General features: G+C 39.1%; 1 protein-coding gene across 5 annotated transcripts in view; it reads right to left on the reverse strand.

Annotated features, from left to right (window-relative positions):
* The window catches only part of ITCH (itchy E3 ubiquitin protein ligase), a 58,209-nt gene that overhangs the window by 19,026 nt on the left and 16,186 nt on the right, over positions 1-22,997 (reverse strand). For all 5 annotated transcript variants that reach the window (XM_071455376.1, XM_071455375.1, XM_071455374.1 and 2 more), the window contains exons 2-9: positions 13,521-13,611; positions 10,843-10,981; positions 8,858-8,982; positions 7,547-7,684; positions 5,438-5,480; positions 3,235-3,404; positions 1,829-2,063; positions 573-668 (exon numbers count right to left, since the gene is read on the reverse strand). In XM_071455376.1, coding sequence (XP_071311477.1) covers positions 573-668; positions 1,829-2,063; positions 3,235-3,404; positions 5,438-5,480; positions 7,547-7,684; positions 8,858-8,982; positions 10,843-10,981; positions 13,521-13,590 — 1,016 coding nt within the window. In that variant the 5' untranslated portion in view covers positions 13,591-13,611. The remainder of the gene's footprint in view (positions 1-572; positions 669-1,828; positions 2,064-3,234; positions 3,405-5,437; positions 5,481-7,546; positions 7,685-8,857; positions 8,983-10,842; positions 10,982-13,520; positions 13,612-22,997) is intronic.

A 22,997-nucleotide genomic window follows, 5' to 3' on the forward strand; every position in this document is an offset into this window, starting at 1 on the left:
GCGTGTGAACCATTTGAGGATGAAAAAGTGCAATAGAACAACTCTTGTGCTTTTCTTATACTGTTAAAAAATAAGAAACAGCAACTGTGAGCTAACATCACTAGCTGTTCTGATGCCAAGAACTGGAGACATTTAATAACGAAAGCTGGTTTCTATGTGCATAATAAACTGGCAGCTGGGAGCCCTGAGACAAGATCAAAGGCCTGCAAACAGTAACCTCAGGATAAGAGGTAACCAAGAGCATTGCTGCTCAAGCTGATACTTACCTCAATGCCAAAATACTTTTCTGTGGTTTTTGTTCCCTTTTACTCTGGGGGGTGTCTACTGTCTTTAACTGAAATCTGTTTCTTGGTCAGTAAAGATGCACTTGCCTCATCTTTTGACAGGAAATTCAGATTTGGCTCTTTTTGACATTCAACTCTTTTCTATATGCATTCCTTGGAGACAACCCAGAGCAATTGGGTTCACATTTCTGTTTCCAAATATTTGTTCCAGCTTTAGAAAACTGTCAGGCAATTAATTCCTGAAAACCCCAGACATCTGAGATGATTGCATGGCTGATCCCGACTCACCTTGGAGGAAGAGGCTCTGGCCGATCCCATGTTGTTCTTTTTTCAACATGATCCACGTAGTACACTCGGCCATGCTGGTCTACTCTTTGCTCCCAGCTGAAAAGAGATCAAAAAGTTTAATCTTCCTCCAGATCAAACTACTCCAACCATGCATGTACAGCTTAAAGATGAGAAACATCTGTTTTCATAAAATGCTTATTTCTTAAAAAAAGTGCTTCAAACTAACCCTTGGCTCATGAAATGCACCAGAACAGTGTGCAACACACAATGGTACCATTCATATTAACAGTGATTCTATGCCAACTAAAATAAAAAAACCATTGTACATGACCACCTTTCTGGGAAACAGAAACTCAAATTCATGCCTAGGTGTAAAATTTTAGCAAAATTTTGTATTCAATATCAAGTGTATCAATAACCTATTGAACAGAACCAACTACAGATAATAAACCCCTTTTAGAGTAGCATTAATCCAACATATGCACATTTTTCAGTGGTCATGTATATGCAGAGATCACCATAAGGGCATTGGTCACATTTTCTGCACATGCAGTATTTGGGATAATGACTTACCCCTGTATTTGCATCAAATGTAACATCACAGGGAGAAAAAAAAAGCTATTTGCCATTTCTGTTAAATGAGAAAATGAATAAGGAACAACTGCTGTTTTCAAGACCACTTCTTTATTCAGAGCACTCCTACCTTTTGCTTTCACTACCTGCAAATCAAGGCAGGTAATTCACCAACTTCACCATTCACATTGGGAAGCTTTTGATTTCCCTCACTCTGAGAGTCCAGAAATGTTTTTCCTGCTGTTTTTTTTAAGTTGAGAGCTTTGAGGCAAGAGGTCAACCATCTGACAAATTCCATAGGTACCCAAAGTACAGCAGTATGTCCACGCTACTCAGGAGCTGCAGTATGAAATCCAAACCTTCAGGACTGCAATAGAAGCTTTTCTTCTACTTATCTGTACCAATATCTTCCTACCTGAGTTTATTTTAATTTGAAGACAATAAGCTGCCACACTATTTTAAACTTATGTTCCACTGACGTGGGAACATATAAGTATCAGAATTCTTTCCTTGAATACTTGAATACGAAACAGTTATAAACCCTCCAAATTCATATTGGGGGATTTTTGTCAGGCAACAGAAGGCAGATATTATCTATGGTTTCTTACACCTACTGTAAGTAAAATAAAGTAAAACCAGAGAAGTCAGCACACATGGGGAGAAAGAAGGCATTAAACCCATACCCAGGTGGAAGAGGCCCTTGGCTGACTGTAGTAAGAGCCTGAGGTGAAGGATTTACTGGCTGGACTTGTCTGGACACTGGAGGAGTGGTGAGTGCAGGAGTGGCAGGAGCTGTGCTGGCGGCTGTTGCCCCCTCAGGGCTCTGCTCTGAAGGTGTATTTGAGGCTGTACCTGCCAGTGATCCTGCACTGGCCCCATCGCTTTCTGTGGATGTGGATGAAGGACCATTTGCACTTGCTAAGATGTCAGAAAGAGAAGAGAAAAAGCCTTTAACTGACATTTATCACCAATCTATTGTAGAAGTTACACATTACAAAAGCAAACCTGCCAGAACTGCTGTTTCCACAACCACATTTTGTAGCTCAAACAAAAACTGAACAGCAATTCTGTCTCACTGTAAAAATGCTTTAATCCAACAACTGCCATGAACAGCGTTTTGGTATTTCTGATACATATTTACCTTGTCTGCATTCTGTAAACATTAAATGATGATAAAAACTACTTCTTTGTACCAATGAATTAATTCTTTTCCATTTATTATTTGGAATAATAATTTATATAATATAATATTATATATTATATAATAAATATATATATAATAAATATAATATAATAATAATTAAGTGATGATAATCAAAATTTTCAAGAGGAGATTTGATATTGCATGGAAAGCAACAATCACAATGGAAGGGGAACACAGACATTCTTTAAATGCTTTCAGTTTTATCTTAATGCCATTTGGTGGGTGGGGTTAGAAGTTGAACACAGGTCAAGTCTCATTAATTAACTGCATTGGATTAATCTTTTAAAGTAATTACTGTATTGCAGGGCCCATCCAGATCCAGAATTTATCAATTGTAATAATGAGACTACAGAAACACTGCATTGTATGGGGGTAAAGGAATTACCTCAAAAATATCAAGTAACTTTTCAGAATTAGTGGCCTTCATGTAGTTTTTAATAGCTAGATAAAAAAAAAAATCTATGCATTTCAGCAGATAATGAATGTGTTTTAAGTGCTGCAGCTTCACAGAATCTAACTGCAATTGTAGAAACCAGTAACTTTTATCTCAGAATGCAGTATTATCAACTTGAGACAATTCTGCTAGCCTTCAGTGGATTTCATGTCACCCTCAGTGGATGCCTCAGTGCAGCAGCAGCACTCACTTGTGTTCTCCTGGTCCCAGCTCCACTCTCTGTAGCACCATCACTGACTGCCACCACCCCTGAGCAGACGTGGAAACAAGAAATTTCCAGTAATAATGACTAAACAACTTGTACCAAATGCAAGCTAAAAAATACTCCTTCAGAAGTGACCTGCCAAAGAATTTACCATCCAAAGTGCAGTTAAACATCAGGAACAGAAACAGTTATGTTCACTCAAGGAATGCCCGGCCCAAGGACGTACCAGCGACCGACGGGGGTCTGCGGGGAGTGGGGGGTGGAGGCCTGGCAGGCCTGGGGGGTCTGGCAGGTTTGCAGGTTCCATTTGTGAGCAACGGAGAGTCACTGCCATTAACAGTCTTGTTTTCACTGGAAGCAGCATCCTCACAGTTTTCAAGGCCATTTGAGTTAGTCCTTTTGCAGGAAAAGACACAGAGAAGTGTTCTAGTAGTGCACGGTGACATGAAACTTTGCAAATCACAGAATCACGGAAGAGTTTGGGTTAGGACAGGCCTTAAAGATCATCTTGTTCCAGCCCTCTTCCACTAGACCAGGTTGCCCCAAGCCCCATCCAGCCTGGCCTGGGACACTTTCAGGGGGGTTGAAAAGACATGTGAAAGACACTAGAATGCAATAGTTACAACGAGGTGAGATTTGTAACACTCGCAATAATTCCAAGTATCTAGACATCTGTATAAACACACAGAGTTTATCTCCTGAGGTACTTGAAACCTCAGTTGATGGAACGGTGGTGAAATAGATGTATATAACATCTGTCATCAAAATCTCCTCTTTCATTTCCCAATTTGATACACTTGCCCTTAGGTCCAGGCTCTGGATTTTGCTGCTCAGCTATTTCTGCCCATGAGTCCCAAATGAGATGAGAGGCTAACACCTGAGAACAGCCTGTATGCCTTTACTCCACAGGGCTGGCATATGCTCAGAACATACAAAATGCTACAAATTTTTAGAAATCTTACTAATGCATACATATTTTTTCCTCTAAACTCAATTCTGGAACAGGCTGGAGAATTTAGCACTAAAGTTTTAACTAGCAGCTATGAATATAAACTGCTCAACCTTACAAGACATAAGAAACTACATAGCAGTACTGACCCATGCTGTGCTGTTCACTTACACCTAGCAGAGTATTATTCTGATACATCTGTAGCTCCTTAAGCAGAGTTAGAGGTATCCACATCTTTAGTCAAAAGGATTTTATTTTCAGAATATGTTGGGCAAAACAAAAAGGCTGTCAACTAAAATTCTAGTGGATTTACAGGTCAAGCACATAAGACATCACAAATGAAGGAAGAGGTTACAGTTTCAACCCAGTACCTTGAAAATTACATTCCTTCAAATGTACACAAACTAAAACACAGTAGGTAAGGCTAAGTAAACCCCAAGTTGTAAAGGACCAAGTTGTTGATTTAACCTCAGTATCATGGTCAAACACACTTTTGCTCTATACTAGGCATGGTGCACGTAATTCATACTATACCAACTTCAAAATAAATGGGTCCAAATCATTAGTGACCTCAAATCTGTAGGAGGCTTAGCCCCACCTCTTCAACCATTCCCCCTTGTTCTTTCACATCATGCCCTTGTAGAATGTCACTTTCCTGATCATTTCCATGATCCTCACAATGACCACCAGAAGCCCCGTGGTTGATACCAAAACTGAATCATTATAATTATTATTGTTATTATTATATAATATTCAGGTATTCTGAATATCCAGGCATCTAAGAAATCATTCAAACACAAAAAGAAAACAGAAAAAAACCAAACTTTCAAGGGAAGACTTCAGACAACATAGCCAAGAACACAAACTACTGAAAAAGGTGAAATTTAGCTTGGTTACTCCAGATGTCATCCAGAGTGTTGTGTTTTGTACAGATCCTTAAAATACTCTTAGTACTGGGAAGTAATTAAAGTAACATGGTTAACATGGAACTAATTAAAGTAACATGGCTGGGCACACTCTTATCCTACCAGGCAGCAAGATTCATAATCCGATATCAGCCTTAGCACACTGTAAGTGCCAGACAGATTTTGGGATCTTAACAAAGCTAAATATAATTCTGATACCTCCATACTATAAAACAAACCAGTGTAAAAACAACCAGTGCCATTTGTTTTGGGGTTTTTAAAATATATATTTTTACCTTGGGTAATCACTGGGAGAAGGATGAGGAGCACAAAGGGAAAACACAAAAAGATCAGTCAGGTATGGAGGCAAAACTGCAGCCAGACAATGGAGCAGAGCAACAGTTCAGTATTTTTGTTTAGGGCATGCTCAGATCTTAACAGATACTGCTGCAGGGCATATTCATAAATTTTTCATTGTCTTCTTTACAAAACACACAATTCCTCTCTTTCAAAACTGTGAATATTAAAAGACAGAATAAAAAAAGAAAAAAAGAGAGAGAGGAAAAATGTCTTACCGTGTATCACTCCTTACTCTGGAGCTTTCACTCTGTGTAGGACCTTAAATACCAGGAAGAAAAAGACAACAGAAGCATAAGCAACACTCTGAATCATTTCCAAGGAAAGGAACAGCCTTTAATGCTCACATTTCTTTCAAGTGTGGAGGTGAGACACGATGTGCTGCTTATCTACTGGGTTTCAAAGCTGTATATATTTTGCATGTCTCTATTTGTGTGTGTGAATACAATTTTTTTTAACCACTGCCACTGTAATACTTCCACCTTATGGAAGATGTAACAGGACATCATTTGACTGTGTGAATATTCCCAAATAAACACGCTCTCTTTCTAGCAGTATAAAGCAGTGTTCATTCTTTTAAGTGGAGCTGGCTTTTCATACTCTCTCAGTGATGGCAGGCAGAGCAGAAAGGACAAAAACTTCACTGGAATCTCCTCTCTGGTTGGCTGGGGGCTTTGTTTACTGGACTCTCTAGCCCAGACCCTTCCCTTCTCTGTAAATTATTGAATATAAAGGCATTGAAGCAGGTACAAAATATGGCTGTACGCCAAAAGCATTGCAGCAGCTCAGCCTAGATTTGCAAATGTTTTGCAACTGCTTATTCAGACAGCTTAGAAATATTTGCCTTTTGTGCCAGCATTTGCAAACCTTGGATATGCAGCACAGAACTGCTCATTCATGTAGATAGCACCAATACTTTATTTCCATAGAGTTAAACAAATGTGATTAGTAAAGAAATCAGTTTTCAGTTCTGATAGGAACTGTGGACAGATCTAGGCCAAAGACAAGGATGTAGTCACAGAAAGGCTTAGGATAATGAGCTGTTAGTGGACTGTGCGTGGAAGGAATTAAATCCCAGCAAGAGAAATCTTAACTTAAAAGCAACTCCATAAACAATGTGCTTGCCTGAAGTGCCTTTAGCCTGTACAATGTGCTAGACTACTTTAACATCTAACTCCTTCCTTATGTGCTCCTGTCCCCTGATTATCTGGGAACCTTCTGCTGAGCCTGGGGCTTGCTGTGCTGTGCCCAACTCTGTACTCAGTTCCACTACCTGCATGGCTTTTCCCACCTTTTTCTAAGTGGCTGAACTTTGGGAAATCCAAGAAAGCACAGATGAAAATCAAGTATTGCATAAAAGGAAAATTTGGTACTGTCACTAGATACTTCTATCCCTTTACCTCAGCCCCACTCTGTAAGTCCCACAAAATCCCACCATCTGGCTTTTATTTATAAACAAAAATCCACACAATCAGTCTGTGCAATTGATCCTTTTAACAAAATGCAAAGAAAATGGACTAAAAGCTCTAAGAAATATGGTTACAGAATTTGTGTATTAATTCCATTTTTCTATGCTACTCAAGATGAAATTTCAAAGCAACTTCCTCTAGGACTTTAACACCCCACCCAGCCCAGAAACCTAGAACTTGCCAATTAAATGTCCAGCTGGTCACTACTGCAGACAGTGTCTCTTGTTGCTTTCTAGGAAAATAACTCTTACCTAGTTCTACTTCTCAATGTACAGCATTTCAGAAATGCTCCACTGTCCTGCTCCAAGGGAATTAAAATTACCTTTTTATTTTACTGCAATTAGATATTTTACATATATTCAAGTTTTCAGTTTAAAAGACTGTACACACCAACAAAACAGAAAGTGGATCCCTCTCTGCAGCTCTCCACAGGGAAATAAATCTATGAATACATTTAAATGAGCTATTTTAAGAAAAGTTAATATAAACTTATGTCTCCTAGAAAGCAGAATACTTATTACTAGGATGATGATGAGATCAAACCAACTTTGCATTTTTCTGTTCATGACATTATAAAATTCAGGGAAGCTAGAGACCTTCATGAACATTTGGGATCACTAGATAAAAGTTTGCAAAGTTCAGAAAATAAAGATGCTGATCTGGCTTTTGTTGCAATAAGGCTGAAGGTCTGCCCTGTGAACTATGACTCCACCTCAAAATGCAAGAGATTTCTGATCTCTATAAACAGAGAGTTACAGAAATTGCTGTTATTGTGCTTATTTCAAGACTGTGTTAAAGCTTCTCCAAAAATGGCTTTGCATAGCAGATATATGTAGATTTGGACTCAAAGGTACTTACTTCTTGTACTTGAGGCTTCCCCATTGGTGAGGAGCTCAGGGTCGACCTGCATCCCATCCAGACAGACTGACAGATCTCCCACCACTTCTGCTGGCTCCCTGTCACCAACGAGGTGCAACGTCACCACTACCTGCTCCACTGGAAAAGAACAAAGAACAAAGGGAGCTTATCTCACTGCATGAGAAAAAAGGGCCTTTTATTCAAGAAGCCAATTGCAAACCTCAGTGATCAAGGGGGGAAAAAACCCCAAACACCCCCCAGACTTACGGCTCTACCTCTCCATTATTTTTTTGTGTGGTAAAACTGAGCATTTTCATACATCATTAGAAAGTTATTGTTTCTACAAAAAGGGCAAAACTGGAGCATAATCTTGTTGCTGCCTAGAAAGGATTATCATGACAGCAGAGATTGACTCTCACACTTCCACAGCAATTAATGCATCTGCCCTCAATAGAGTTAGGAAGTGTAATTCACTTTAAGAGCAGATACAATTTCTGTCTTCTGACTAAAAAGCTTCACATTTACCTAATGACATCCAGATTCACATTCAGAATGTGAACATTTTCCATCATATCCCCAGACCAATGGTATATTCAGAGTTTTCAGTGAAACAGAACTGTAAATAAGCATTCTTGCTGAAATGTTTGAAACAAACCCCAGTGAGCTCCAACAGGTGCCTGGTGTCAGACAGCAAATGCACTGATGCACAGAGATTTTCACCCAGATTCAGCAGAACAGACACTGCCAGGAGAGCAGCTCTCACTGCTGTCAGCATTCTCCATCTGCAACACCCATGTGACAGTTGGGAAGCCAACACTTCCTTAAAGGACGGAACAAAAACAGGACAGCACAGAGCTCTGTGCTGCAGCCCCCTGAGTGCTGGAATGGGTCTGTAGAATTCTGTATTTCTCCTTCAAGCTGTCCAGGATGCAAATACTGCCCAAAGCCTAAATAAATCCAAGATTAATAATACAACATACCCCTGTAGCACTATTTAGAACAAAAATAACTTTACACATTTCCTGTCTAGCACCAGAATCCCAACCACAGTTTGGATTTTTAAACTATATGAAAGAAACTCCTTTCTTTCACTCAGTCTTGCACACACTAGCAAAGAAAAAACATCTTGTTTTTTGGGACACCATGGCAGCCTGTGTATAACCAAAAAAGATGAAACTGAAAACGTAGTAGGAAGCTCATAAGAGCAACCAGGAGCACCCAAAGGAACCCTTAAGGGCCATTTCCAGAGGTGCACACAGCACTCATGCTCACTAACAGACAGTTCAGAGGCACCCTCCATCTCAGACTTACATTTCATACTGTTGGATTTCAGTGTCTCCTGAATATCCAGAGCAGCACTTCCCAGCAGGACGTCAGACTTCAATGTTTGATGGCTCCAGACTCGGAAGTTTAATTTACTTACAGGAGTGACAATTCTGAAAAGAAAAAGTTGAGCACTGTAAGGGCAATTGTTGGTGGGGAAGGGGGTGAACTGAGCCATCTACTTCCACTGTCACTAGAAGTAATTTAAAAACAAAGAAATAATGGTGGTAACATCAAACCATTTCCAATTATCACATTCTCATGTCACCTGGATATGTCATGTCAATCAAGACTGTTGCAAGACAGTTCACAGACCAAATACATTTTTTATTATTACTATTTTAAGGGAAATATAGAAAAACTACCAGCATATACAACACAGTAAGTTCTGTGACAACAACTTCAAAGTAATTTCTAATACTGATTTCTTTTTCTATAAGGAATACTCTAACATTTATATAGTTTTAAATTATTTTCATTGTGAGTAATGGGTACAAATGACTGCTTATTTTCTCAGTGGATAATTTCAGCTGTATATGGTTGGTAAGTCCAGACTTTCACAGTCAGCCAATCCCTTGGGAAGATCCACCTAACAAACTCCACAGAGAGGAACCCCAAGAGGGTCTAGCCTCATTTGCACAAGCCACTATACTTTTCCTTTTTATCCTGAATCCAGATATAGGCAGCTGTGCCAATATATTTCATAAAAACTAATTTACTTCACTTAGCTCCATGCAGCTTTAGTGTAATTTCCAATGCAGCTGATATATAGGGGGTGCCTGTGCTCAGCTCTTACTCAACAAGAGTAAAAATGGCACATGCATTATTGTGTGGATTTGCACAGCACAAATCACCAACATTCCCATTAAAAAACAGAAGAGAAAAAGGAAAGCTTCCAAAGGTCAAAGAAAATTCTGCTCTTCTACACTTACCTCCATACAAAGTGCAAGATTTTCTTTTTCTTAATATATCTCAGTGCAAAGCAAGGTAGTAAATAGTAGTAACTAAAACTTCACAACAATATAAAGTACAATAAAAGTACAGATACAAAAATGTTTTTCCTCAGGCAATGTTCCGGATGCTTCAAGAAGAATAATCTACAATTTAAGTACAAGCAAATCACAGAACCACTGAATGGTTTGCATTGAAGGGACATTACAGCCTGTCTCATTCCACCCCACTTTCTGCTATCTCAGATTGCTCCAAGCCTCATCCAGACTGGCCCTGAACACTCCCAGGGATAGGGCAGCCACAGCTCCTCTGGGCAAGCCCTGTGCCAGGGCTCAGCACCCTCCCAGGGAAGAATTTCTTCCTTATATCCCATCCAGCATGCCCTTGTGAAAAGTCCCTGTCCAATGTGCAAGTACAGACTGATCTTTATCCCAGAGTTCCATGTGACATTAAGAGAAAACTAAATTTTATAGAACTTGTGTATCTTCTTTATTCACAACACAAATACTGGGCCAAGCAAATATCAACAGCTGTATTCATCTTGAATCTGATGTTAGTTTTGTACTAACAATTTGCAGGAATTGATTGGGAATTTTGGATTTATGCTTGAATTTAGAGGTGCACAAGAGAGAGCCAACTACCTGTGTTATGGCATGGTACACCACAGTGGGACACAAAGAACAGCTACACTTTTCAGCAACAGAACTTCTGAAAGCTGTAACTTTAAATATGACAACAAAAATGGGCATGGGACCATCAATTTTAATATCAACTTACTGTCCTTACTACTCACAGAATTAGAGCTTCTTTAATATGCCACACATAGCAATACAAAATATAAGCACAAGCAGTGTAATAGTTTGTAAATATCTATTTCAGACTGTACTATATTTACTCTAAAAATTATACAAATGTCACCACCTCATGCAACACTCAACTCCTTGCTTAAAATAAAAACATAATCTTCAAGCCCACTGTCAATTGCTTTAATCAAATAAATTGGAAAATAAAACCAAACCTACACTGTAAGATGCTGTTTCCACTTTGGACTATTTGTATTGTTGCATTTTTCTGTCTTCTTTGACTGTCCATCTACTGAGACTTCCACATAAGGGCTAGGTCCAAACCACTTATTCTTTTCTTTTAGCTTTGCTGAAATAACTGTTAAGAAAGAGAAAAAAACAGTAATTCACTCAGAAAGATTTCAATTACAAATAGTATTTTTCAGTCAGGTGCTTCAGTATTCAAGTGTCACATCACGGATGCCTGATAGTAGGCTCAAGAATAAAACCACATTACATTAATAAAAACCCTCTTGTCCCTGCAAGTTGATATGGGAAAGAATTTGGAAGAGGAAGAGGAACACTCAAGAATAAAACCACATTACATGGATAAAAACCCTCTTGCATTCCAGCTCATTTACAATGCCACAGCTCACACAAACACCTAAAGCATGCAACAATACTTTTGCAACATCAGACACTTATTAATCATAACTAGTACAAGATCCACAGAAGTGCTTAGGTGTTGAAAGAGAAAATATCCTCCACAAGCGTCTCCTGTCTATCACCAGCCAACAGAATTCCTGGAGTTTATTACACTGCTTGTTAAAAAGCTCAAAACATGATCTGCCTCTCATCAAGGCACTGTGGAAAATTGCCACAACTTCTCATGGACAGAACATCACTGAGAAAATGAATTTTGTGTAAAGTTTTCTGCAGCTAAGCAGATTTACTGAAAAGCTGAATCCAAACCCTGGGTTCCAGTAGCTACCTCCTGTTCTAACAACAACAAATCTGGGCAAGACTTGCAGCTCTAGAGCTTTAATTTTGGTGGGGAGGGGGTGTGGTGGGTGGGGTTTTTTTTTGTGTTTGGATGTTTTTTAAAGCATTCAGTATTACTGACTGCAGCATTCCCATCTTTCCAAACACCACTGCTATGCTGCCTCCTTTATGATGCGTGTCTACCCTGATATTTGAGTCCCAGGTGTCTTGGATTCACTGGCAACACTGAACTCACAAAACAGTACTGAAGACAAAGATATTATCATTTCCAGTTGGCCCCTGAATTCACTGTTGTGGCAAAAAACAACTTGCTCTTCTGTGTGTTTGTCACCCAGCACAGCCTCACTACATCCTTAAAAAGAAATGACTAATTCAGGCCCATCTGGCTAATCTCCCCAGATTCCCTTTATAGCCTATGCTCCTTTAGAGATTTAGAGAAGTAGCTTAGTATAAACTGCTCTGAAATGCTCACAAGGAAAACTCTTCCTCTGTGTATTACAGACATCTCACAGAATTTCACTCATTAATTTTCACAAACAGCTCCCCATCCTTCTCCTCCTGTCTCCAGTACTTCTATGCTATAGCACCTCATACCAGGACATCTCTAATTATCCCAAAGACCTGCCTTGGAGCAGCAGAAATCAGCAGATTTGTACCTACTTTCCAAGTTTGTTCTTACCCAGAGGCTCTGAAACTTCATTTAAAACTAATGAGGGCAGCAGAATGGAGATCTGAGGGTAGGACAGGAGGGAGGTAACACCAGCAACAGTTTGCTGCAAATCATGGCTGAACATCTACAGAAATTCAGACCTGAAATTTAAATACCTCAGTAATCTCAATTCTAAACACTGAGGCATTTATTCACTCTTCTTGTGCGAGTCTCAGGCCTTGGACAGCAGTCACCACTTCAATCCTTGGCTCTGCTCTCCATCCCTGAGTGCAGGAGGTACCTCTATGAAAACCTCTTCCAAATTCTCTCCAATATCAACCTGTAGGGGCAAGATTTCTCTACAGCCTCACAGCCTACTGAGGAAACACAAGCTTGTGACCTCAGAGGGACAGCTACAGCCTGTGTAACAGTGAGATCCAACCTCCTTCCTAGTCTAAAGCTTTTTATCTATTTTTGACCATTCTTTTCATCCCTACAATATTCCTTTTCTGAAACTGCTGCATATGCCCACAGGTCTTCACACTGAGGGTGCAACATTTACTCTTGATGCTTCTAAACAGAGACCTGCACAAACCCCTGATCTCCCATTCAGTTGTTTTGGTTTTTTTTGTTTTTGTTTTTTTTTTTTTTTATGCCCCAGTTAAATTTCCAGAAAGCAGAAGTGAGAAAACTTTGATAATTAAGTTTCAACTGCTGCTCTGTTGGTAAGGCACTACAAAAAGCAAAGGCTGTAATGTAAATCCATCTCCAAACAATCCAGAGGTGTTCAATTACAGTGATATTCTCACCAACACTTTGATTAAATTTTTTATCCCCTTTTTAATCCATTTCAGTGGTGGCCATAAAAACATGTAACAAGGGAGAAGCCATAAGTCAACTTCAATGAACAGCAGAATCAGGAAAAAGTGTTGGATTTGATATTATGCCAGGATGAAGTAAGTGCAGGCAGTATCATAATACACTATTAAATTTCCAGGAGGACTGTCTGTACAATTAACAGCAACCAAAAAGAATGATTCCTTTCTTTTTACTTTTACACCAATATGTATCATTTCAAAATGCATTTTAGATAAAACCCAGAATAAAGCAGTTGCTAAGTAATGATGGCCTAACATCAATCCTGACTTCTCTTGGGTGCTTTAAAATGCAAAACTGCCTGAAATGCAACATAGTAAATTCTGTTTAATTGTGGAAAAACACTGTCACGTTTCTAAGCAGAAAAGACAGATAATTTCAGAAAGCTCACCAGTGATCTGAAGCTGCGATTTCATGGACAACCCACTGGCTGGTCCTGATCTGGACCCACTGCCAGCCATAATATGGGCTGGATCTTGAATCTGCATGAAGAGAGAATGCAAACATTTCAATACTCAGAAGCTCAAAAATTCATCTGGCTTTTGACATGTGGATACATTATAGTGCAAACAAACCCACCATACTTGGTTTTTGTCTAGTTCCTTTCAATTTCCCAAAGTACAGAAAATCCTTTACAAAGGGCTCAGTCTCTGTTACATGACCTGTAACTATTCAGGTTCTAGGCAAAAGAGGTCTTTTGATTATGTCACTTCAATCTGTGAATTCATGAGTGAATAATGTTCTAATTCCAAAGTTTGCTGTACCGCTCATGTCTAAAACATCTGCTTGTCCTGGTGTCATAAATCCTGGGTAGCTTTATCTTTCTGTGTCAAGTACTACTTTGTTTTTAAAAATAAACAAACACCACAATCCACAAGCATAGCAAAAAGACTGAAAATAAATTATTAAATTAAAAAGGGAATTTCAAATTTAGAGAAATTTTGTATCTTGTTTGATTTTATATCTTGTTTGATTTTACCTGGTCAGAGCAAGTCTACAGACAGAGGCTGTAACACTACAAAGCACTTAAATAAAAAAGGAAATGCATCACTTTTGAAAGAGAACAAGACAACTTCCAGTCGCTGCACAACTTTTCTTGGCACACCCCAACCCTCACACCAAGGCTGGTCTGATCCTCCCAGCCAAAAGCAGCACAGGTTCCTCCTTGCAGTATTTGGTTTTGGGGGGGCAGACAAAGTGGACAGTGTGCATCATAGAGCTTCCAGAGAAATTAAATTATGTACTATTACATTAAACACAGTCATCACTCCGGAAATACCCAGATACCCCTGTCACCTATTCATTTTTAAAACACATTTCACCTCAGCATCTCTTACCAACTCCACTGCAAAAGGAACAGCTTGCTGGATACAACTTCCAGAGCACTCCCTGCATCCCTGTCATGCCCTGTTCCCTCCTCCCACACCATCTCCCTGCTCAGAACCTACTGCAAACCATTTGTGCACCTCTCTGGGTGTCTCCTCTCATGGGGCTCAGCCGCTGTGGCCAGGGAGCTCCTCTGCAGCCCTGAGCTGCCACTGATGCTCTGCTTTGGGCAGCCACCGGAGAGGATCCCAATGCAGAGCAAACATCCCCTGCCAGCCCTCAAGCCCTTTTCTGCACACATGACTTCCAGCAAGGAAAGAAAAGTGTTATCTTAGGCTGCTGCTATCTGTATCGTCAGTCAAAAGGCTCCATTTATGAACCTGCAGCTGCTAACACCACAAGCAGTTTATCTAACCCCAAACATGTTCAGCCACGCCAAGTGTGAAAAACACCATTCACTTGTGTTAAAATTTTAGAAGTTTAATAGTAATAAAATAGTAATAAAAAATAGAACAATAAGAATTTGGACAATCCAAGTTAGGACAATAAAAGGCAACAAAAAAGCAAAGAATTATGGACATCTGGGTGCTTTTGCATTCTGCCACAAAAGAACTCCTTGCTAACAAAGGATTAACCCTTAAAAGCAATAGCCTATTGCATATTCATCTATCTCACATGATACAAATATTCCTTTCAAACTATGGGTATTTCTGCTTAACTTCAACTCCCCCCATCTTGTAAATCAAACGCTGAGGTTCCTTGAAGTCTGGGTTGTCCTGATAAGGAGGCAATAATTCTTCTCTTGGGATTTTTGGTGTCTTAGTGCTGTTATCTCTTTGTGAAGAATTTCTTGATTATCTTATCCATTCCTTGAGCTAGCTACAAAAAGCATCTTACACCACATAGTTTCTATTCTAATATTATATTATAGCCTCAAAACTATAGCTACCACATTACTTTAAAAGACATTAATACAGCACTTCTTAAAAGAGACTAATAGAGCATAACTTCCCAACATAACACATATAGTATTCATTTTACTATTTGCATTTTTCACACCAAGGAAACCAGAATTTGTGCAAGGAGATCAGGTATGGCAACTTTCTTTTTGGAGGCTGTGATTTGAAGCAAATGTCTGTGACAGTGACTATGGGAATTGTAACCCCACAAGTGTTTGAAAGTTGTGAAATGGGTAATTTTTGCATCCTGCAGCTTGCTGATGCCAGTTTCCTATTGCAAAATGTGACCCCTCCAAAAAAGGTACTAATGACTTGCTCAAATAGTATTTGGTGTTATTAGTATAGTTCAATACTGTTACTAAATTTCAGATGTGAATCACACAAATTTAAATCATGCTAGAGTGAAAAAGATTTTTACCTAAGTTTTTAAAAAGCAGCCTAAATTTAAATGATTTAGAGGGCAATTTTTAATTCTGCTCCTGTGACTGGTTGTCCCAACCTCCCTGGGTATCCTTTATGCTGTATGAAAGCAATCAGATCACATCTAGACCAGCACATGCATGGTCTGAAGGAGTTCAGATTTACAAAAGAGCTGCCAGTTCCCACCTGGAGAAATAACACTGCACAGAATACACCTGGGATCCCTGAAGGGGATCCCTCTTTACTGAACTCCCACACTAAGCATTTACAGCATACAACACTCATTCAGAAGCATGTGTTAAAGCCAACTTTGATTTCTAACCCAGCAAATACACTCATTAAAATTATTTTAGTAACATTTGATCATTTTCATTGAGAACATGCAAAGAAAATCTAGCAGCTTAACCAATTCTGAAATGAAAGTCCTGCAAACACCCGCTGGGCTAACACATGTGGAAGGATAAATGTCTATGATGGGAGACACGGCCTTCACCAACAACCAGCTTCAGGAAAATTCCAGGAATACACTGCCTGCCAAAACTTCTAAAAGAAAAGAAACTGTACTACACTTTGTTTAGTTCTCTCAGCTGCTAGAAAGTTTCTAATTATTTTTGAACAATAAAACTGAAGAGACTTATTTTATTGTACTCTTGCTAAAATCTAGAGGCTGTACACCTATGGTAAGCTCCATTAATTAACCAGGAAAAGCAGAGTTCCAGAGGAAGAAGAAGGAAGCAACAATTTACCTCTGCCCTGCACTTCAACATCCTTACCTCTCTTTCCCTGTTTTCCAATATCTTGACTCCAGCTCCTCTTCTACTCCCCCTAAGTGCCCGCTGAGAAAGACTCCACAAGCAGAATAGCTGGTTCCATGCCAAGCTTCCAGCAAGGAATCATCACAGAAAACACACTGCAGCTTTTCTCACAGCTGGGCACTAATTTAAGTCCCTTCCCTACCATGCATGTATATATACTTTATCTGGATTTTTCACAACTCATAGAAATTTCATCAATTTCTCTACCTCCATCTCCATCAGTTTCTAGCTGGAATGAATTAGTCATTTAGAAAGTCTGTAGTGCAGCACATGGGAGAATGGGAAGAGAGCAGGTGGAATTATGTACACCTAATTCTGTTAGGAAACTAAGCTAAAAGATACTGATTAGCCAAAGAAGAATCTCTGGTGATTAATGAACTAGACTTAGAAAGAAGCAAAAGAGTGCAAAAGGCAGCAACGCCGTCAGTCACACATATTCAGCTATTGTCTATTTACATTTAATTTTTAACATTTTACTTGCCTTGATTTATGTAACAAATACACCAAACAGATTTTGTTTGTGTGTAAAAAACTACACTATTAAAAGCTGCAGATGATTTCAACTCGGAATCAGCCCAGGGCTACTTGTAAGCCTAATCACAAAATTAAAAAACCACTCCTCAGTCATTATTAAAATACTTCCATCTAGTTTTATTGTAATAGAAATCGTACTTAGGAATGTGAAAAGCAAATGTCTTTATAAATTCAATGTAATGCTACAAGCACTTTCACAAGTTGAAACTGCCATTCCAAAGCTGAGAATGCATGTTCAGGTTTTTTTCTGCAGTAGAAAATCAAACACATCTTCATGGATATTTAGGATTTTGTGTGGTTTGGGCTGGGTTTTGAGGTTTTTTTTTTTTTGTTGTTGTTTTGTTGCTGTTGTTGTTGGTTGGTGTTTTGTTGTTCTGGTTTTGTTTTGTTTTAAATTATGGAAAACTCCTATTGCCATTTTTCTCCCAGATGCTGCAACTCACTTCCAAGAAACTGTCAGAATCTGTAATTTAGGAACATCAGCTGAAAGGTTTGAGAGCTGTGACAGAATGACTGGGGCAATGTAATGGATGTTCAGAGCATGATCAGGTAAGTGTGATTTTCTCAGAAATGAACAAGACAAATTATTTGGCATATAAAAAGATAGAATAGAGACAGAGTATCTTCTTGCAACTAAAAATAAACCATTGAAATAATTGTCTGAACTTCCTCGGTGGCTGCATACCTGCTCCAAGGGAGGTTTGGTTCTATAACATCCTACCATAACATGTAAATTATTAGATAAATTATACTCATCTTCATAATTGCATGCACCATTGTTGGTACTCAGGCAGGTTTGAACAAACACTGCTTAAAATAAACCTGCCTCACAGCAGGAACCTCGGACCATCCTTTTGGTTCCTGTTCTCTGAATCCCACCTGCAGTGCTTTCCCAGGAGCTTCCTCCCAGCCTGACCCAGTGCTGCTGGGGTATTTTCATCCAAGACAACAAATTTCCACCACAGTTTACAGTGTGAGGGGTAAAAGAAAGAGGAAAGGGCAACCCAAATGCTACACTGGGAGAAAGGAAGGCAGCAAAGGAGGATCTCAGTTATTTTTCTAAGAAATCACAAGAAAGCTGCTTTTATCCCCACCCTTTTTAGTGCTTCGTGGTTAAACCAAAGGAAGGGAAGAGCTGGGCAGGAGCTCCTCAAACCACAAAAATCAGGGAGTATAGACAGAAAAAAAATGCTATCAATGGATTGAGGGACCTTCAGTGTCACACCAATTTAACTTGGGTGACTTTATTCAGCACTGGAATTTATCTGGTAAGGAACCAGCTTACTGAAGAAGGTAATTTTGTTTTGTATTTATTTGAAAAGAGACACTGAGGTGAGAATGAAACCCTGTGACTGTATTCCACATGCATAGCTTTGGAAATATGTTGGCACATGCTCTTTATAATTTAAAAAATACTGAAATAATTGCACATTGTTGGCTGCTTTAAGTCTTATGTTTAGTAATTAATTTTAAGAATAGGCTAAGCTGCTCTTTGCAGGTGTTCCTATTCAAAGTGCATTTGCAATTTCAATGATGGAGAAAAAAAACCTGCATAATGAAAAAAATTCTATTAACATACCCAGTTATTTTAAAAATGGTTTTGAGAACCTCACTATGTAACAGGAATACAGACTTCTGGGAGAAACCATAAAATATACAAAATTTTGTTCAGAAAACTGCATGTAAAATGTAACATGCCCCCTTTAGGTACTTGATAAATACATGCACTTTTTTGTGGGGGAGAAATTACAGAAATGCTTCCTGTCCTTCTCCCCAAACACTGAAGCCTCTCTTTAACTGAAGGCATGCATACTGGGGAAAAGGTTTTTCTCTTTAATGTTAGCTATAACTACACAGTGAGACAGGGAGTTTGGCAACTTACTTGCTTAGCAAATTTGCAGTTACTTTGACTGTTCATCTTTAAAGTAAAATGTGGTTTGACAAAGCTGGTTTTAGTGGTTTACACATTTTTTTCCCCTAAAATAAGTTTTAAGGACGTGGTCAGGTTTGCTCAAACAAGTCAAAAGACAGAAAGGAAGAAACTGCTGAATAATCAACCAGAGAGAAAAGAATAGACACAGATTATAAGAGTGTTGAGTACACGTTGGAAAGGGAAGCAATTATGAGGTTTGCATCACAGGATATTTATATAAGGAATGGATCAGAGAGGTTTAACACAGAATGCAGCTTGGCTCCCTTTGGCCATTACTTTGTGAGCAGCACTACATCCATCTACTTCACCAAGAAGTCTGGAGAATCCAAGCAGTCTGTGCCAGAATACAACTGCTGGAATTTCAAATGCCCAAATTGGTTTTTATACAAATGTCAGATACATGATGGGTCTGAAAACAGGCCATGGGCTGGATTACTGAGCTGTGTGGTCCTGTCTCTCCTGCCATCAGAGGCACAGCTCCCTGCAGCCTCCATGCTCAGGTTATCCAGGTACAAAGCCAACATCCACACAGCTGCTCTGAGAGAAACAAAGAGTGATCCTGACTGAAAGATAAGACTGGAGCCAATTCAACACACAGGCTAAAAATATGTTTGTGGGGAATACAGTTTAATCAGTTTGGGAAGCAAACCAAGTGACATGACCTTCAGAGGCTGCAAGGAGGGACAAGCAAGATACATCAACCACAAAACAAATGAAAAAGAGGCGCCCAACTTCTGTCCTGGCTCTACAGTAGACTTACTAATGAGAAATCCTTGATGCTGAAGTAGAAGCCTAATCTACTATCCTGTCCTAAAATAGTATATTTTTTTCATATCTGAACCATATATACAATATATATGACCTACTGTACTCCTGGCTCAACACAAGAATCACTTTCTTGTTACAGCTCCGTACAGATGATCACCCCTTCCAAGGACAGTGGTATATCAAGAGTCAGAAGTTACATCTTCTCTAAATCAACAGGTGAGATCTCTAATTCCACAAGTGAGATTATCTGTATCTGTTCTCCAGAGCCACCATTCTGAACTTTTCTACTGAATCTTTTACTGCTATAAACAAACATACCTTATGGAGAATGTAATGAAGATGCTAAATTGAGATGAACAAAGTAGGGATGAAAATATGCATAAATCAGCTAAACAAGAGTTAAAATGGCTTTGATTGATAACAAAGGGCACTTCTTACAAGAATAAAACAGGAATGTTTGTGTCAAGGCCAGGATGCCTTCACTCTGATAAGACTCCAGCACAGATGCCTGACCAGCAAAACAGCCTGTGCTTCAAAGAGGAGAGTGCCAACAGGGTTATGTCACATCACATATGTCATTCCATTTCCTGTCAGCCCAACAGGAAAACAGACTGTAGCTTTAAAGAGATGGATATTCCAAATAAGGAAAAAAACAAGCAGCAGTAGCCTCCACTGAAGATTTATGGAAGCTGAAGTAAGCCAGATTCTGGAGCAAAGGACTAGCAAAAAACAACTCCTGACTCCCAGAGGATATAAAATATCCATATGTGAAGTGGTTTGTTATCACCAACAGGAACCTGGAGCACAATGAACAGTGACAGACACCATTAGTTCCATCCTCCCCAAAGCACAAAAGAGGCACTGACTATCCCACCTCAACACCCAGAAATGTTCTGGTGTCTGAGAGTACACATGCGAGAGCATGAGTTAATGAAATGTGTGAGAGGGTGTAAGTAGTGTGAGATTTTATAGATTAATATCACATTATCCCTGGTAAAGAGAGTGAGACTCTTTACCCTGTAAACTCATAGTGAATTTTGTTTAACTAACTTCCTGTGACCTCAGTGCAACATGAATGACGAGTGTGACACTATACTGATATACAACAATGGCATCAAAAAATGATTGTCACAAACAGATCTTAAATTACAGCAGCAAACACTAAGAAATTACATACTATCAACCTTAAATACCTTTTCTAGAAACAATTATTTAGGCAAAAGTAATCCTCAGCGCTGATTCCTTGTTCCGAAACACCTTCCACTTCAAGAGAGAACTGAGCATGGGAAACTCTTCTGAATCTGAAGTTTTTAAGTTGGAAATGTTGAAAAACATTCCTTCTGCCTACCAAAGCAAAGACATTGCCCAATGAAAGGCAGAATAACTCTGGAAACGTTGTAGGCAGACATCCAGTGATACTCACTTTAACTTTTCCCTGAATACCTGGGATCACCAGGTAGGGTTCCTTGTGCAAATGGCACAGGTTAGAAAAACTGGTCTATCAACTTCAGCCTGAGGAGAAAAATGCTTCCAACACTGCAGTCCAAATTCAACTGTCTTCAGGCCTCCCAAACTGGAGACTTACAGCAAAATTATAGAAAATTCAGTCATTAGCATTTCTCTGGAACAAGAAGCCTGCTTGTGAAACCTGCACCTCAGCAGAAATAGTTCACACCACTTTTTTCTACACACATGTAGCATTTGATTCTGAATAAAAGAATGGGGAAAAGATAATGTGTAAAGAAACAGAACTGCAATATAAAAAATTCCAAGAAAGACAAACATAATTTGACAGTTTTTCACGCTTTCAGTAGATCAGAATTTCCCCAACTACAAGCTGTTCTTAGACTAAAACTGTGGCAGGCAGGATAGAAGGGATAAAACTGGTATTGCCACCAACTCAGACAACTTCCCAATGGATTTCCTTCCTAATTAGGAGGATGTTAGCTTTTACTAACTTTTAAGAAATGCTCAAAGAAGGGAAAAAAGGAAAAATGTACATGAACATCATATGCCTTCTGCTTCATTTCCAAAAGCCTGGCAAGAACAGACACTGCAGAGAGCTGCACAGGATAATTAAAACCATTTGTAAAAACAAAGAGATGGTCTATTTTTGTTTCAGCCATTTCCTTCTCATGGTACAATCCATTTCAAAGAGGACAACAATTCATATATGCAAACCACTAAGCTAGAACTGGTTCACTGCTGTAATCTTCAAAATACAGCAATACTTAAACTGGCTGGTTCTTAAAGGCTGCCACTGGAAAACATCTATGAAACTTGGCATGCACAGTAACCCCAGTACAGAGAATTAAACTAGTATTAAGATGACAGAGGAGAAGGCAGTGAAACTGGAATAGTTGTAAGTCACTACCACAAACTCAAACAGATTTTTGAATTACTGGATTTACCCATATTAACTGGACATTAACTGGATTAACTCCTGTGTTTTACAAACCACTGTTTTTAGAAATTAATTTTGGCCTTTAAAATTCTTTGCAAAAAATCTTTGGTAATCACATCATTACAACACAATGCTGCACTGACTCAGAACTCTTTCATTCTAATGCTTCTATGATGAGGTTTCAGGAAAATTTCCTAGTGGGAGTTCATGACCAGAACAAAGTCACAATCTGTGGAGTGGAAAGGTAAGTAGTTACCTTGCTACCTGCACAACAAGACAAATTGCTTTTCATTCAAGAAACCAGATATTCAATCCTGTTCCTTTATAGATGAGAGTTCCCAGGTGTTATCATGGGCTGGCAACACACAAGGTAAAAGCTCATTTATAGGGGTCTGTGCTCTTTTATCTAGCTCATGATGGGTAGAACTCTTTCCTAGGCCCCCTTTTCTGGAAGAGTTTTAACTCACTGCTGGCTGCCTTTTCTCAATGGACACTCCTAAAGGTGTGAGCACACAAGAGTTTCACTTATCAAACACACCTAATCATAATTGGTTGAGGAGGCAGTGATCACCTGGCAGCCAGCCATGGTTAACCCACCCCATTGCTCTGCTGTGACCATCACATTCTTACAGAATGGTTTCAACGAAGTTCAGCTTGCAAAACACAAATTAAATCCACAATCTGAAACCCACCAGGTGACAGTATTGTG

This window comes from Agelaius tricolor, unplaced genomic scaffold (assembly GCF_023055355.1).
Source record: "Agelaius tricolor isolate 1412-34295 unplaced genomic scaffold, bAgeTri1.0.p SCAF_49, whole genome shotgun sequence".
In the NCBI taxonomy this organism is placed as follows: Eukaryota; Metazoa; Chordata; class Aves; order Passeriformes; family Icteridae; genus Agelaius; species Agelaius tricolor.